Below are 16220 nucleotides of genomic sequence, written 5' to 3' on the forward strand. Positions count from 1 at the left end.
TTGCATCAGCACAAATGTGGACCCATATATGTTATGTCATCACTTAACAGTAAATTTAACAAATTTTTTAGAGAGCATTTTTGCTCACCACCATAACAATGGTGTATTCTCATTGCACACCTAATCATTTGCTATGTGCTCTTTCACCTAATCCCAGTTAACTTTAACATTAAAGATATTGAAAAAAAAATAAATTAAAAATTGATAGAAAGATATTGAAATAAAATGTAAGTAAATGTATGAGATTGAAATGCTTTTAAAAATATTGTATGAGGTTGTAGTTACACCCAAACTTGAGAGTGTATAATATAATTTACCAAAATTTTAAAAATCCACAAATATTTAATTAATAACCCACATAATTTGAGTGCTTAAATCTAACTTCCTCTTATCTTATCAATAGTTGGCACTCATTGACAAGTGAGATGGCATAGGCATGCACACATTTAGTAGTAGTACAGACTAATGAGAATTATTTATTGTGTGTATTTGATACACCAGTTGACAAATTCGAATAGTGTATAACTAACAAGTGAACATTCAAACAATATTTGTTTCTTTCATTATTTCTCTCTTTTTTTTTTTTTTTTTTTTTTTTTTTTTTTGGAAATAAGATACTCTATTTAAATTTGCTTTGTTAATGTTATATTTGTGTTGTGCCTAAATTGTTTATTTCTTTTTCACAAAAACTGTACATATCGTTTAAGAATAGTATTTAGGATTTGGATTTAATTACATGCATGAATGTACGACCATTCTTTGAGGAGGACCATAGCTGTATAACAAGCAATACCTGTTGTTACCTAGAAAGGCAGATACGTTGGTATACCCAGCTAGTATCCTTTTGTACTTTCAGGAATTTTGGGTGCAATTTAAGGGGTTACCCTCTGCTACATGACACCACATATGGGGAAATTTATAGGCTCCTGGGAGAGTATATCCTCACGGATCAAAGTCGCAAGGATGAATTATTTGGTAGTATTCTTCGGGTGCGGTTTATGAACATACAATTGGATGGCAGGAAGATACAAGTTGATGCTAGATATGAGAAATTACCTCTCACTTGCTTTCTTTGCGGAATGATGGACCATGTTGAAGACCAATGTGAATGCTATGAAGGAAAAGTTCTAGACAATAAGGCCAAACCATATGGTCATTGGTTCCAAATGGATGTGTTGGATAAGGATTATCGTCGACCTTCAGGAAGACATTTTAGATTGCATGCGGAGCGTGGTTGGGTAATGAAGGCTCTGGTGTTAGAGGAGTTGGATGTTCCAATGGATGTGGACGAGGAAGATTTGATGGAGATGAGGGTAGTGGGGCAAGGTAATTTGCCAATTCTAGACTTGAATAAGGGCATAGACGAGACAGATAGTAAGGGAGATCAGTTGGCCTTGGTACAATTTATGCCGAGGGTACTAGGTAGCCAACACCAGGATATGCTGGAGGATATGAGGGAAGGTTTAGAGACAGAAATGAGGCAGTCAATGTGGCTATTTGGGGCTACAATTGAACCGAGTGTGGGAGATGAGGGAGGAAGTCCAGAGGTACAAGGAGATGGTGAAGATACATTTTCTTTAACCTTGGCAAGTTGGGTTAATGGGGAAGATTTGATGGCAGAAGGTGACTCTCCTCGGTCCGTTGATTCAGACCCATTTAATTTAGCCCGTTTATTTTTGGAATGGGATCTATACATGGTGATAGCTCGGGAGGAAAGGTTAGTCGTAAGAATAAAAGGAAGCAGTCTAAACTTCGTCGTTTTGTTCCACCAGAGTTGGGAAAAAAGGGCAGCGGGAAAAGAAGGAAATGAGATTGATCTTAGGTGCAAAGAAGCGTGCTTTGTCTACTTCACCGAGTTTCACAGCGGCGACAGCTGATGAGGTTCAACCCTGCCGAATCCAATGAGTTGTATAGGCTGGAATTACCGGGGGCTTGGGAACCTCCGAGCAATTGGGGCGCTTAAGAGACTTCTTCTCTTCAAATATCTCATGGTGATTTTTCTGTGTGAAACAAAAACCTCGAATGAGCGTGTAGAAAGGTTAAAATCACAGTTGAAGTTTTATTTTGTGTTTTCAGTTCCAAGTTCGGCAAGGTCCGGGGGTTTGTGTGCAATGTGGAGAGAGGAGGCAAATTTGTTGCTAAGATCGTATTCGTCAAATCATATTAACTTAAAGGTTGGAAGAATATGCGATGCTAATCAGTGGAGACTTACTTTCTTCTATGGTTTTCCGGCGAAGGTGGATAGACATAAATGATGGAGTTTGCTTCAAAGGTTGAGTGGAAATTAGATTTACTATGGTGTTGCATGGGAGATTTCAATAAGATTTTATATGCCGAGGAACATGAAAGAGGTGATATAAAAAGTGAACGCCAAATGGAAGGGTTTCGGAATGCACTTGCAAACTGCCAATTACAAGATTTGGGATATGTTGGAAATAAATTCACTTGGGTGACTACCAGGTGTGGGGGAATCAAAGTAAGATTAGACAGAGTTGTAACTTCACAGAAATGGGTGGATGTGTTTCTGGGGTTTCAAGTTTCTTATTTGAAACCAAATTCATCGGACCATATACCTATAATGGTTGAATGGACACCAAAGACCAAAATAGAAGATAAATTGAATGCATTATTTGGAAAGCCCTTTACTGAAACAATCATTGCACAATAGCATGAATTAAACATTCAATTGCAAGCTTTATTGGCATAGGAAGAACCGTTCTGGAGGCAGAGGTCCAAGGAAAATTGGTTAAAGCTTGGAGATTAAAATACAAAAAAAAATTCACCAGAAGGCTAATCAAAGATAGCGTAGGAATGCTTTGTCGAGATTGTATGATGAGGTCGGGGTGTGGCATGCAGATAAGAGGGGTATGGAGATGGTGATTGTTGATTATTTCACGAAATTGTCTGATTCTCAAGGTGAGACAAATGTGTCGGAAATCATGAGGGTGGTGACACACAAAGTGTCTGCTGAGATGAATCAGGAGCTTATTTGACAGGTATCCAATGAGGAAATTAAAGAGGTGTTGTTTCAAATGCACCCGACTAAGGCGCCAGGACCTGACAGTATGTCACTGGGTTTTTATCAGAAGCATTAGGAGACGGTCGGCCAAGATGTGTGTGACGGGGTTCGACATATTTTTTCATCGGGTCATATGCTTAATAAAATCAACTATACCTATGTCAGCTTGATTCCGAAGAAAGTTGATCCCTTAGCGATGACTGAGCTTAGGCTAATCAGTCCTTGTAATATGATTTACAAGATATGCTCAATGGTTCTTATTAACCAACTGAAGGCCATTCTTCCGTAAATTATTTCACCATCGCAAAGTGTTTTTATAGAGGGAAGGCTAATTTCTAACAATTGTTTGGTAGCCTCAGAGATTGCACATTATATGCATAGGAAGAATAATGGGTGGAATGGGGTGATGGCATTGAAGTTAGATATCAGTAAAGCCTATGATCGTTTAAATGGACTTTCTTGGAGCAAATGATGAGAAGGTTGGGATTTGCAGAGGAATGGATACAATGGATAATGATGTATGTGTCTACGGTATCTTACTTGTTTAAATTGAATGGAGAGCCTATAGGATTAGTTTATCCGAAATGAGGAATCCGCCAAGGAGATCCGCTATCACCGTTTCTTTTTGTTTTAAGCGCGGAGGGATTATCGGCTTTATTTGATTCATAGGAAGCACAAGGCCAAATTCAAAGGGTCCATGTATGCAAAGGTGCACCAAGTGTTCACTATTTGCTATTTGCGGATGATAGCTTTATTTTTGCCAGGAGTTCTTTGTAGGAGTGTTTGCAGGTGAAGGAGCTCTTACATACATATGAAAAGGCGTCTAGACAAGCAGTCAATCTCATCAAAAGCAGTGTGGCGTTTAGTCGGAACCTTACAGAGTTGGATGCATAATTGTTGGCAGATTGCCTAGGGATGGAACGGGTAGAGTATCACGACCGATATCTTGGCTTACCAGTGTTCATTGGTAGGTCCAAGAAAGACGCATTTGCTTATATTAAAGATAGGTTGTGGAAAAAGTTGCATGGTTGCCAAGGTTCATTGTTGAGTAGTTTGGGGAAAGAGATCTTGATAAAAGCGGTTGTTCAGGCCATGCCATTGTATACGATGCAGACTTTTTTGCTCCTTAAGTCATTTTGTGATGAACTAAACCAAATGGTGGCTCAGTTTTGGTGGGGAAGAGAATGAGGGAAACAGAGAATACATTGGGTGAAATGGCAACGATTATGTAAGCCGAAAAGTGAAGGTGGCTTAGGATTTAAAGACCTATATGCGTTTAACCTTGCTTTGTTTGCAAAGCAAGGGTGGAGATTATTACAGCAGCCTAGTATTACCCTAATTCTGAGTTCTTACAGGCTCCAGTCAAACCTAATTCGTCCTACTGTTGGCGTAATGTGGTGGCATCTAGGTCTATTATTTGTTGAGATATATGATGGAGGGTAGGGGATGGCTTGCGGATTCATATATAGGGAGATAACTGGCTGCCACGATAACATTATTACAAAGTGCTTAGCCCCAGACCGAATGGGGTGCACCCAGAGCTCATGGTGAGATCACTGATGTTGGAGGATGATGGAGTTCGATGGAACTCTAATTTATTTCGAAGTTGGTTCTTGGAGGAGGAAGCGAATTTGATTTTGAGTATACCCTGGAGCTTATTCTACCGTGCCAATTCTTTGATGTGGGCTAAGGAACCTAAGGGCCTATTCACTATTAAAAATGCGTACTTTGTGGCTCGATCGTGTCAGGGGATGAGTGGTGATGAGCTTATGGGTTTGGCAATTAATGTGGACACACGATTCCTAAGCTTTGTGGCGAGCTAAGGTTCCGAGGAAAGTGAAAATTTGTGTATGGCGTAGGTTTATGAATGCGTTGCCTTCCAAAGTTAACTTGAAGAGCAAACGGGCGATTATGGAGGATACTTATGGGTTTTGTGATAAAGAGGTAGAGACTGTAGAACATGCTTTACTATTGTGTCCTAGAGCGGCAGAGGTGTGGTTTGGAAGTCCGTTGGGAATCTGTTCATTTTATCAAATTGAGGAGGGATTTGGACATTGGTTGGAGTTTATGGCGCAAAATTTGTCCAAAGATAGTTTTGAGCTACTACTGGTACTTATTTGGAGTATTTGGAAGGTTCGTAACAATTTTCTTTGGAATGGGGTTGAGGCATATCCGTTGGATACACAAATCAAAGCACAAAATTGGTTGGCGGAGTATAAAAAATGGAATGAGGTTGCACCACATTGTTCCTCGGATAGAATAAATAAATGGTAGTCTCCAGCCTCTAGTTGGATTAAATGTAATTTTGATGCATCATGGGATGAGTAGGGGTCGATTGGAGGCTATGGGTTGGTAGTGAGAAACTCGGAGGGACGGTTTTTGGCAGCGCAAGTAAGCAGGGAGAACATCGTGAGATCAGCGTTGCATGTAGATGCAGCGACTGTTTTCTTACGCAGATGGGTCACGATGCAGGTTCAGGTGGAAAAGGGATGCATTGTTAGTGATTTCTGCAATTCAAAATGCAAGTGCAGCGTTTAGTGGTCATTATGGACATATGTTCGACGATACTAGGTAGCTCTTGCAGGACTTCAAGCAATGGCAAATCACATTTGGTTGAAGAGAAACGAATAAGGTGGCTCACCACTTAGCGAGGTTTAGTCTCACTGTTGATCACCCTGTTTCCTGGTTTGAAGAACCTCCTGATGTAATTTCTGATTTATTATTAGGGGATAGTACCAGTAGTTAATTTGGTGAGGGACGCTTTTTTTCCCTTTGATCGGGTTAAAAGCCCTGCCAAGGTTTTTATCGAGACCCATTGTAAGCACCTTATCCTTAATTTGTACGTATTTCAATCTTCAATGAATATCGTACTTTTTCTCAACAACAACCAAAAAAAAAAAAAAAAAATAGTATTTAGGATTGAAGATAAGGATAATACTAGGGGCTGCGGTTTTGTTGTCTATGATTTGGTGTCTGTTTTCTAATTTTTTGACAGCTATCTATGAACTTAACGTTTAATCTAACAGTGAACTTAACCTTTAATGTAACAATGTTATCTTTTGTACTAAAAATAAAATAAAATAAAATAAAAAACAATGTTATCTTTTCAAAGCAAAAGGAGCCAAACTCTCCACCTACCCGATAGCCACCAACCAAACCATACACAACCTCGTCTGTGGCCATTTCCTTGCAATTTGTGCTTCTAATATATATATATAAAAAAATTTGAGTTCCCCTCGATTGTAATAGAAAAAAACAAATTTGAGCTCGACTCATTTAAGAAACAAGTAGGTTTTAACTTTACTATGTTCGGCTTATAAATCTTGTAACTAGCTCGTTTAGAGAAATTTTTCTTGATGGGTCATCCTTGCTAGTTTATATATTGTTTTTAACCTTAGTTTCAATAAACCTAATTGATTGGTCATCATCTTAGATTTATCTAAGTCTCTATCAACAAAGTTTCTCATGATGGCCTGTCATCGGGTCATTTGAAACTAGAATTTGCATGCAAGTGAAACATAGCATGTAATCAAATAATAATTAAAAAAAAAACTTGGGAAATAGTTTAGTTATGCATAAAAATAAAAATAGAAAAATGATAGAATTAGAAATCTCTAACGAGGCACGAATAATGTTTGGGTCATAACTATAATTATGTATATAGTTTGTTTCCAAAAAAAAAAAAAAAAATTATGTATATAGTTTATAATTTTTCAGCAGAAAAATTAAACAAAATAGTTAAAAATTTATGGGTAACATTCGGTCAAATTTCCAATATTAGTCAATTGTAATTTCCCCCACATTCAAAATGGGTACCCTAGCCCTCCTCCACTATTTGAGCTATAATCATGGCTTCCCATGAAATAGTTGATCCTATACTAATCTCCTCTACCTCAAAAAGTTTTCTTCTAAACTAAGAAACCTTTGGTTTAATTTAAACATTTAGGGAACTGAGTTTGAGGCCTCAATTATCCTCTAATATGGGGTACTAGACATTAGTGATTGGATTATTGTTACCAAAATTTTGCGCATAAGCATTAAACTTACCAATTCGTTTAGGGTTTCAAACTAGGGTTCATGGTTACAAATTTTTAAGAACTTATTGGCAGCTATGGGAACCTTGTTTTTGAATCATATCAAAAAGCAAGCATCTAATTTTGTACAGGAGAAATACAAAATTGCTAGGCTGACTTTTACTGATGTTTCTCCAACTGAATTGTAAGTACTTTTCTCTTTACACCTTTTTTATTATGTTATTTCATTTGTTCCCAACCCGGCCCCCTAGAAAACCTAACATGCCTTGAGATCCATCTTGTCATAAAGGTTAGCTGAGGAAGCAACAAATAATGATCCATGTAGCCCTGATGCTAAGACAATGACTAAAATAGCCGATGCCTCCTTTGACGTGGATGACTATTGGAGAATTGTCGATATTCTGCATCGGAGGTAATCATTTTCTTCTTGTTTAAACTTATATCAACCAGAAGTGTCTACTGTAAATTGCATATTAATGCTATAATTTCTTGGTTTAACATAAGGTTAATATGCACAAAATAAATAATATAGGTTATATAGCATAGATTGGAAAGAGTGGAGGCAATCCTACAAAGCATTAATACTTCTGGAGTTCTTACTAACACACGGCCCTGAAGATTTTGCTGAAGAATTTCAACGTGATAGTTATGTCATCCAAGAGCTTGGATCGTTTAAATACATAGATAACAAAGGGTAATTTCATATAGTCTATATTGATTTCTTTGAAATATTAAATTTTTGATTTTTTTATACCTTTTGATTTTAATTTTTTTTTAATCACGATAGATTCAATTGGGGTGTTAGCATGCAAAAGAAATCAGACCAAATACTTAACTTGCTAGGAGGAGGACAAATCCTAAGAGAAGCACGTTTAAAAGCTCTCAAAATAACAAATGAAATCCAAGGATTTGGAAGTGCAACGGCTTCTCCTTCATCCGCAACTTCTTTCTCTTCATCGGCCTCCGAAGCCTCAAGAACATCCTTTGGCTCTTTTTCTACCACAAGTTCTGTATGGAATGATATCAATGAGCTAAGTAGGTCATATGAGCCATCTCCCACAAAATTGGAAGCCATGGAAAGATATTCACCAAGCGGACTGCGCAGCAATGACTATGACAAGGCTTCAAATTTCCTAGCAACCAATGAAAATAGTGAAGGATCACACCTTTGGGATTGTCCTCCGATCGAAGAAAAGGGTTCACTGCTCGAATCTGGGGATGAAGGTGATGCAGAAGATGATGAAGAAGATGAATTTTATGAGAAGGCGCCGGATGGTAATTTGACAAGTGGAATGTTCTCGAAGTTGGTTAACCTTAGCCCTCGTAGATCTCATGGTGAGAAAGTTGGCTTTAGGAGTGTGTCTGATGTGGGAAGGGAGGGGAAGAAAAAGTTTGATCGCCAATCTTCATTTTGGTATTGATGAAGTAACATGGAGGGAGGTTTTTTTGTCTGAATCATAGTTTGTATCTTTTGGATAATTAAGTGTTATCCATATATAGATGACAATTTTGTTTTAAGTTTTCAATTATGATAACATTTATTTCCCTCTTTCTGATGAAAGCACCCGTCGAATTGGTAAGGCAAACATATCAATCCAACCCATATCATTCATTCATTAAAAAATTTACGGATGTGAAGATCGGGCAAGGTTGTGTTATCTTTTTGTTCAACCCTACAAAGTAAGCCCTCAAAGTCCTACCTTATTCTTTTTTGATATGTTAAAAAGTCTGCAAAGGAAATCTTCGGTGTACAAACTTTTCTTGCCTAACTGTGAAGTAAAACTGTTGAGCTTAAACATATAACTACTAGGTCTTAATTTACAGAGACAATTATAAACAATATAGATAGACATTAGTAATTCCATCTATCGACATGTACCCAAAATTTTGGTATGATTACTTTCATAGACAAATTAATGATTTCTTACCCAAGATTTTCGACTCTTAGTATCACTTTTTTAAATTTCTATGATCTTCTTCACTTTGTTGAACAACAAAACTATCAACTTTTGAGTCATTGGCGAGGTCCTAATGATCAAAGTTCCCAAACCTAAATTCCCAGCAACCCCATAACACCATCAAAAGTAGCCAACACTTGTATTTGACATGGGTTCTATTTTATGTGTACTCAGGACTACTCTACTACTCTACAACACGACTTTCAACAGATTAGTGTTTCTAAATTCAGCTTGCCTTGAAACTTGCATAACACGTAAACAAGGTTCTGAAAGACACTAGGCGTTAGTTGAGCGGCGAGTTGGGGCCTAGCGTCTAGGTGGCTAGACGGATTTAAGTAAATTTATTATATATTGTATAAATAAGTGCCTATTTATCCTTAAAAACCACATATAATGATATTGAGATACATAAATTGTAAAATAAAATGACACATAAATTATAAAGTGTTAGAACATATTATAAACATGGGGAACAAGCATATGTTGAGTGTTCATCCAAGTATATAACAAGTCTCTTACATTTTATTGAAAAATTAAAATGCAAAATGAAGGTTATTGATTTTTTTGTCTAAGTGAGAGTCATGACCTAGGTGGGTGCCTAGGTGGGTATAAGAGGGCTAGGCGGACGCCTAAGTGTGTCTAGGTGCACTTTCGTAATTTTCAAACGCCTAGAGATTAATCGAAGCTGTTGCCAACCACCTAGGCGGGAATTTTTAGAGCAGTGCACGTAAAGTGTTGTCTCATTATTAACCTTGTAGCGAACTAGGTTTTTAGCCCAATTTTGCCCTAACTAGTTTTTTATTTTTTATTTTTTTTTATTTTTTTTATTTTTTATTTTTATTTTTATAGACAATACGATAATTATGCTTTGGAGCTCTTATCGATGCTAAAATAATTTCATTGTGCACTTCAAATATTCTATATTTAGAAAGCAAAATATATTTATGAGGAGTGCATAATGAGATTTTTGGAGTGGCAACAATAACAACACCCTTCTTCATAATGCTATTCTTACCAACTATTAATTTGAATCATACATCTTATACCACATTATTGTTGAAACAATATCAGAAAATATGACAATAATATTGAATCTAGCTTGAATTTATGTGGTTATTCCGATACAACCTTATATCATGTGTCGATCCTAGACGTAACTCAAAATCAAGGCATGACAACTTTTAGTATTATCAGAGCTTAGAAATGAAGGTCCTTGTACCTTTACCTTAACGTTGGAGAAAACTTTTGGGTAGCATCATGGGTAGCTAAGATGAGACTAAACGTAAGAGGATGACTTGTTAGTTTAAAGTCTTTTGTTATGCTTATGTAGCATTGTTATTATTTGAGCTACTTGTAGTGTGATAGGCACCGAATATTTGGGGGACAAAATTTTTATAAGGTGGAGAGGATGTAAAATCTGGTCCCCGGATGTACAATTATCGTACCTCACTTTGTGAATTCATTTTAATTTCGTTAATTTTGAATTTTTATTTCTTAGTTAAAGTTCAATTTTTTTTCGTAAATAATAATTAAAAATCCATATACCTTTTAGGGTCTCTTATTATTTTTTGATGTAGCTCGATCTCACGAGTTCGTAAGAGAAAACCGTTTGTGAATCGGGGTTAAAATGAAGAAGAAATAAATGTTACAGGCAAGGGCATTTTTGAAATGTATTTGTTGGTGAAATTGAAATTGTTGTTGGAAATAATTGTTATATATGTGAAAGATGAAATGACTCATCCTTGTTAAGTTCCAATGAGTGGTTTTGTAACTCTATGTTTTATTGCTAGTTAAGGCCAGGAGAAATTTTGGAAATTATTGTACATACAAGATTTTTGGATGCTTAACAAAATGGTGAACCACGATTGATTTGATCCCTTCATATGGTACGTTGACAGTCTAATATAAAGGTTCGATATAATCATAAAATAAGATGAAAGGATGCTACGCTGTTAACTACTGACTTTGTTTATAGGTGCTGGTGTACATATATTATTGAAATATTGAATCTAGCTTGATTTTATGTGGTTGTCCCGATAGAGGCTGATGTTAAGTGTCGATCCTAGACGTATTTCGGTCGGGACATGACATATATTTAATATAATCACCATTTGACGGTCAAATACATTCACGTGGATATTACTTAATTCATATGGCACTTTATTGCAGTGACGGAAAACAATAATATCTATACACATTAGTACGAGTTGATCCCCACTAATCCCCTTCCCCCTACCATTTGACAAGTTAACTCACTAACGTTATCGTTTGTCCAAAAAAAAAATATGTATTTAATAAAACAACAAAATGACCGTCAAGATGTTGATTGCATTGGGGTCATTATTCATGAATTGGCACCCCAATTGGTGCCTATCTGTCGAAACCAATAGAACATCGGGGTGATTGAGCTTTACGAAGTCTTGAGCCTTGGATTCGAGTGATAAGCAGTCGTAAACGAGGGCAGATTTTAGTGTGTTGGGGAAGAAGAAGAAGACAAATTTTAATATTTTTAAGTGAATTAAAATTCAGAATAATTTATGTAGATGTACACATTAACTACCACATAATGTGGTATTAAGAATGTAGTACAAATAGAGAGTAAAAGTAGTATTATTTTTACACTAAATGTATTTAAGAAGAGGAAGATTTAAGCTTTAGTGCAGAGATGAAGCACACTTTTAATTTAGGGGGAATATTCAAATTACACATTCTCTTTAAAAAGACTTGTCCCACCGATTGCTGACAAGTACTATTTTGTAACCAAGTAGCCGACTTAATTGTGAACTCATCGGACATTGAGGCTCCCCACACTAATTTGTCATTAGTATTACAACAAGGAATAGCAACATAATATATCTTCCTAACCACTTCATAACTGACTATTTGATTGAGCTTCACTCGATCTTAACGTTAATTATCTATAAAATCACTTACTTTGAGATCCTAGCTCAGATAACATATTTGCTCCAGTGAGATAAGATGGAAGAGTGAAGCTTCTGGGGCGGTGGAGGAATTTCTACAACTGGGATTTAGAGCAGGAGGAGGCAATATTGCGGTGGTGCTTGTCCATGGCGAAGAATGGGCTCTGTGAAAGAGTTTGGCAAGTACAACGTGTCAGCCCAGCTCAACCTAACTCGTTTAAAACATTTATTTCTTTAAAATATACAATTTATTTTCATTTTGTCAATTATGAGTACACTAGCTTCTTGCCCAACTCAACTTGACTCATTTAAATTCAGCATAAATGTACTAGACTTTGTAGATCTTGGTGTAGAACGTACCCAAATACTCAACAAACACAACATAAATGTACTATTGGGCTTGTTTTACATGAGTCAAGTTGAGCTGGGATGACATGTTGTACACATTTTTATATATTCTAAAATCAATTTCATACTTCTGTTTCCTCTTTCGCAGCTGCCACTTCTGAGAGCCTTTAGGAAACAATGCCGCTAACGATTGATTTTAGAAAATATAAAAGTGTGTACAACTTGTCAGCCTAGCTTTCAAGAGTCTTTAGGAAACAATGTCATTGACGATTTTCTACAACGACACCATCTCTGTTTTCGATGTCCCTCTCGACAAGGCGAATAGCATAGTGAGCAGCAGTAGAAGCAGCTTGTGGATCCTCTTAGCGGATGTTAGTCTTCACTTTCCCTAATAATATTTACTTTTTATAGCATTTGCTTATTTATTTTTATTGTCGACGAAACTTCACTTGAACGTTAATCCTTAGGAACTATGCCAAACCTCACTATACGTAAAGTGACAAACTTTCGATTAAAGGGCACTGAAAATGATTTCTTTAGATTCGGAATGCTGAGACAGGCATTGCCGGAAGCGATGACGAATTTGAGGACCTCAGGATTGATCTTAGACATCCCGGCGTGAATGCTTCGGAAGCTTCTGGGGCAATGGAGGAATTTCTGAAACTGGGATTTGGAGAAGGCTGAGACAGCTTCGCAGTGGTGCTGGTCCATGGTGAAAATGTCTAGCTGGACGGTGGCTCTATGAAAGAGTTTGGTTTGTACAACGTGTTGGCTCAGCTCAACTTGACTCATTTAAAACATTTACTTCTTTTAAATATATAATTTATTTTCACTTTGTCAGTTATGTGCTCAAAGTACACTAGCCTATTGCCCAACTCAACTTGAATCATCTGAATTCAGCATAAATGTACTAGACTTTGTAGATCTTTGTGTAGAACATACCAAATACTCCACGAACACCATATATGTACTATTGGGCTTGTTTTCAATAAGTCAGATTGAGTTGGGCTGACACGTTATACACATTTCCATATATTCTAAAATCAATTTCATACTTATGTTTCCTCTTTCATGGCTACCACTTCTGAGAGTCTTCAGGAAACAATGTCGTTGGTGATTGATTTTAGAATATATAGAAGTATGTACAACATGTCAGCCCAACTTCCATTAGTCTTTAGGAAACAATGCCACTAACGAATTTCTACAATGGCACCATCTCTATTTTCAATGTCCCTACAACAAGGTGGATATCATATTGAAGCTTGCTTCGGAAGGAAACCCCAACAAAGATGCACAAGCGGCGTTAGCCGTTGATCTAAAACTTACTCTTCATCCAACTGAGCATCAGCAGAAGCAGCTTGTGAATACTCTTAGCTGATGTTAATCTTCACTTTCCCTAATAATATTTACTTCTTAAAGCTTCCACTTATTTATTTTTATTGTTGAGGAAACTTCACTTAAAAGTTCATCCTCAAGGATTATGCTAAACCTAACTATAAGTAAAGTGGCAAATTTTCAATTAAAAGGCACTGAAAACAATTTCCTTGGATTTGGAATGCTAGGTCTGTCATTACCGGAAGTGATGACAGATTTGAAGACCTCAAGATTGATCTTGGACCTCCCAGTGTGAATGCCTCGAAAGTTTCTGGGGTGAGGAATTTCTGCAACTGGGATTTGGAGGAGGGAGATGCCGCGTAGGCAGTGGTGCTGGTCCATGGAGAAAAAGGCGAGCTTGACGATGGCTCTATGAAAGAGTTTGGTCTGTACAACGTGTCAGCCTAACTCAACTTGACTAATTTAAAACATTTTTTTTTTCAAATATATAATTTATTTTCATTTTGTCAATTATGTGCTTAAAGTAAACTAGCCTCATGCCATTTAAAATTAGCATAAATGTACTAGACATTGTAGATCTTGGTAGAATATACCCAAATACTCCACGAACACAACATAAATGTACTATGAGTCAGGTTGAGATGGGCTGACACATTGTACACACTTCTATATATTCTAAAATCATACTTCAGTTTCCTCTTTCGCGGCTGCCGCTTTCAAGAGCTTTTAGGAAACTGTGCCGCTAATGATTGATTTTAGACTATATAGGAGTGTATACAATGTGTTAGCCTCGTTTCTGAGAGCCTATAAGAAACATGATGCTGACAATTTTCTACAATGACACCGTTTCCGCTTTCGATGTCCCTCACGACAAGGAAGATAGCGTACTGAAACTTGATTCGGAATGAAACTCCAGCAAAGCTAAACATGCAGCGTTAGCCGTCGATCTAAAACTTACTCTTCATCAAAGCGAGCAGCAACAACAGCTTATGGCTCCTTTCAGTGGATGGTAGGCTTCACTTTCCCTAATAATATTTACTTCTCATAGTGGAGTCCAAATTACGAAATGAAGATGGTAACCCTGCCCTCCGGTTAGAACCCATATTTATCTCTTATGAGGATGAAGCTCCAAATGACATACGACTTGCACTTTGGCTCTGTGCAGGGGAAAATTTTAAAACCTTGAATGCAACTTATATTATGTTGCGAGATTCCTGGCAAAATTCCGTTCTTTTTCGACTATGTTGTAGCTAGAATAAGCTACATAAATAGAAACTTGCAGTTTCCAACCTGTAACTCATTATTTTTTGTATAAATCTTTGCCAGCGAATTCTTTGAATTTATGGAATTAAAAAGATTGGGCTTAGTACCAAAAAAATTAAAATTAAAATAAAATAAAATAAAAACTAAAAAACTATATCCAATTTGTTTAAATTCATGTCTGCAACTAACCGTCTATATATATTTTTTTTATTATTGTTTTTTTTTTTTTCGGTTGTTTGCATTTTCTTTTATATCTTTTCATTCTCTCCTATGTCCTTCTTTGATCTTGACACCAACATAATGTTATCTTCAGTAGTGAGTAAAATATCCAGCAATGGATAGAAGAAATCGAAATGAGTGTGGAGAGAAAAATATACCGTTGTAGATAACTTGAGTGGAATTCTAGTTAATTTATTTTGTATTGTGGCTTTTTTAGTAATTCGTAATTAGAATGAGAGAAACTGAATTAAGGAATAATTAAATTGATGAGGAGTTGAAATATAGTGGAATCGAAATCATATTCTTGTTGAAACTGTTTACTAAATTTTCTAGAATCAGAATAGGAATAGTACTGAACCATATAAGATGTTTACTAATACACATGATTGGAATAAAAATCAATTGTGATTGCTAAAATGTGCATACTTTAGTAATCTATTTTGATATGCTAATTCTTATTTACTTTTTCTTTTTCTTTTTTTTTTTGTTGGCATAACTTTATTTATTTTACTTTAACTTTGTGGAAGCCGCTGTAGCCAAGGAAGATGGAGGTGTGTTTGGAAAGATGTTTAGGGAAGGATGGTTTGAGGATAGGGAAGGAGTGGGATAGGAGAGGGAGGTGTTTGTGGCGGAGGGGAAGAAGAAGGAGGTTCAGCTGGGCAGCAGAGGGAAAGAAGAGGGAAGGTTTAGCTGGACAGCGGTTGGTAGTGTTGTCTGTTGTGCTAATGTAAAGGGCAAACTTGGAAATTTAGAAATAAGTGTGGGTATAATGAGGAGTAAATATTCATTTCGATTCCTCCAAAATTTGCATGGGTTCTACTACTAAATTTTTTATTTCTCAATATTTGATAAACACCAAAGTATTTCGTACTTAGAATTCAATTTTGATTTTCTTATTCCAATTACCTTTATGTAAATGTGCCATAAAAGTTGCCACAGTTTATGTTTCGTTCTCATCATGCAACTTTATTATTCTTAATCTATCTATGTCTATGCCGATATATTATGCCAACAATTCATTTGGGGTCACAGGCTTCACAAAAAAAAAAAGGGGGACAAAAATGCCTTCTAAATAAAAAAAAAGTTCAAAAGCAGCCCAAAATAATGCAGGTGTAATTTTTTC

The 16220-nt window shown here is 36.5% G+C and overlaps 1 protein-coding gene across 1 annotated transcript; it reads left to right on the forward strand.

Annotated features, from left to right (window-relative positions):
* Nucleotides 1-7130: 7130 nt before the first annotated feature.
* Nucleotides 7131-8634, forward strand: LOC103965658 (epsin-3). Its single transcript, XM_009378728.3, has 4 exons — nt 7131-7237; nt 7343-7465; nt 7586-7747; nt 7841-8634. The coding sequence occupies exons 1-4, from the start codon at nt 7131-7133 to the stop codon at nt 8472-8474; spliced, it is 1026 nt and encodes a 341-aa protein (XP_009377003.2). The 3' UTR covers nt 8475-8634.
* The last annotated feature ends 7586 nt before the right edge of the window (nt 8635-16220 follow it).

Source organism: the organism of the source record quoted next, unplaced genomic scaffold, assembly GCF_019419815.1.
Source record: "Pyrus x bretschneideri cultivar Hongxiangsu unplaced genomic scaffold, Pyrus_bretschneideri_v1 Contig73, whole genome shotgun sequence".
Classification (NCBI taxonomy): domain Eukaryota; kingdom Viridiplantae; phylum Streptophyta; class Magnoliopsida; order Rosales; family Rosaceae; genus Pyrus; species Pyrus x bretschneideri.

Coding starts and splice junctions, on each gene's coding strand:
- LOC103965658 (XM_009378728.3), top strand. CDS start 7,131: ATGGGAACCTTGTTTTTGAATCATATCAAAAAGCAAGCATCTAATTTT. Junction 7,466..7,585: donor GTCGATATTCTGCATCGGAG/GTAATCATTTTC, acceptor TAAATAATATAG/GTTATATAGCATAGATTGGA. Junction 7,748..7,840: donor AAATACATAGATAACAAAGG/GTAATTTCATAT, acceptor TAATCACGATAG/ATTCAATTGGGGTGTTAGCA.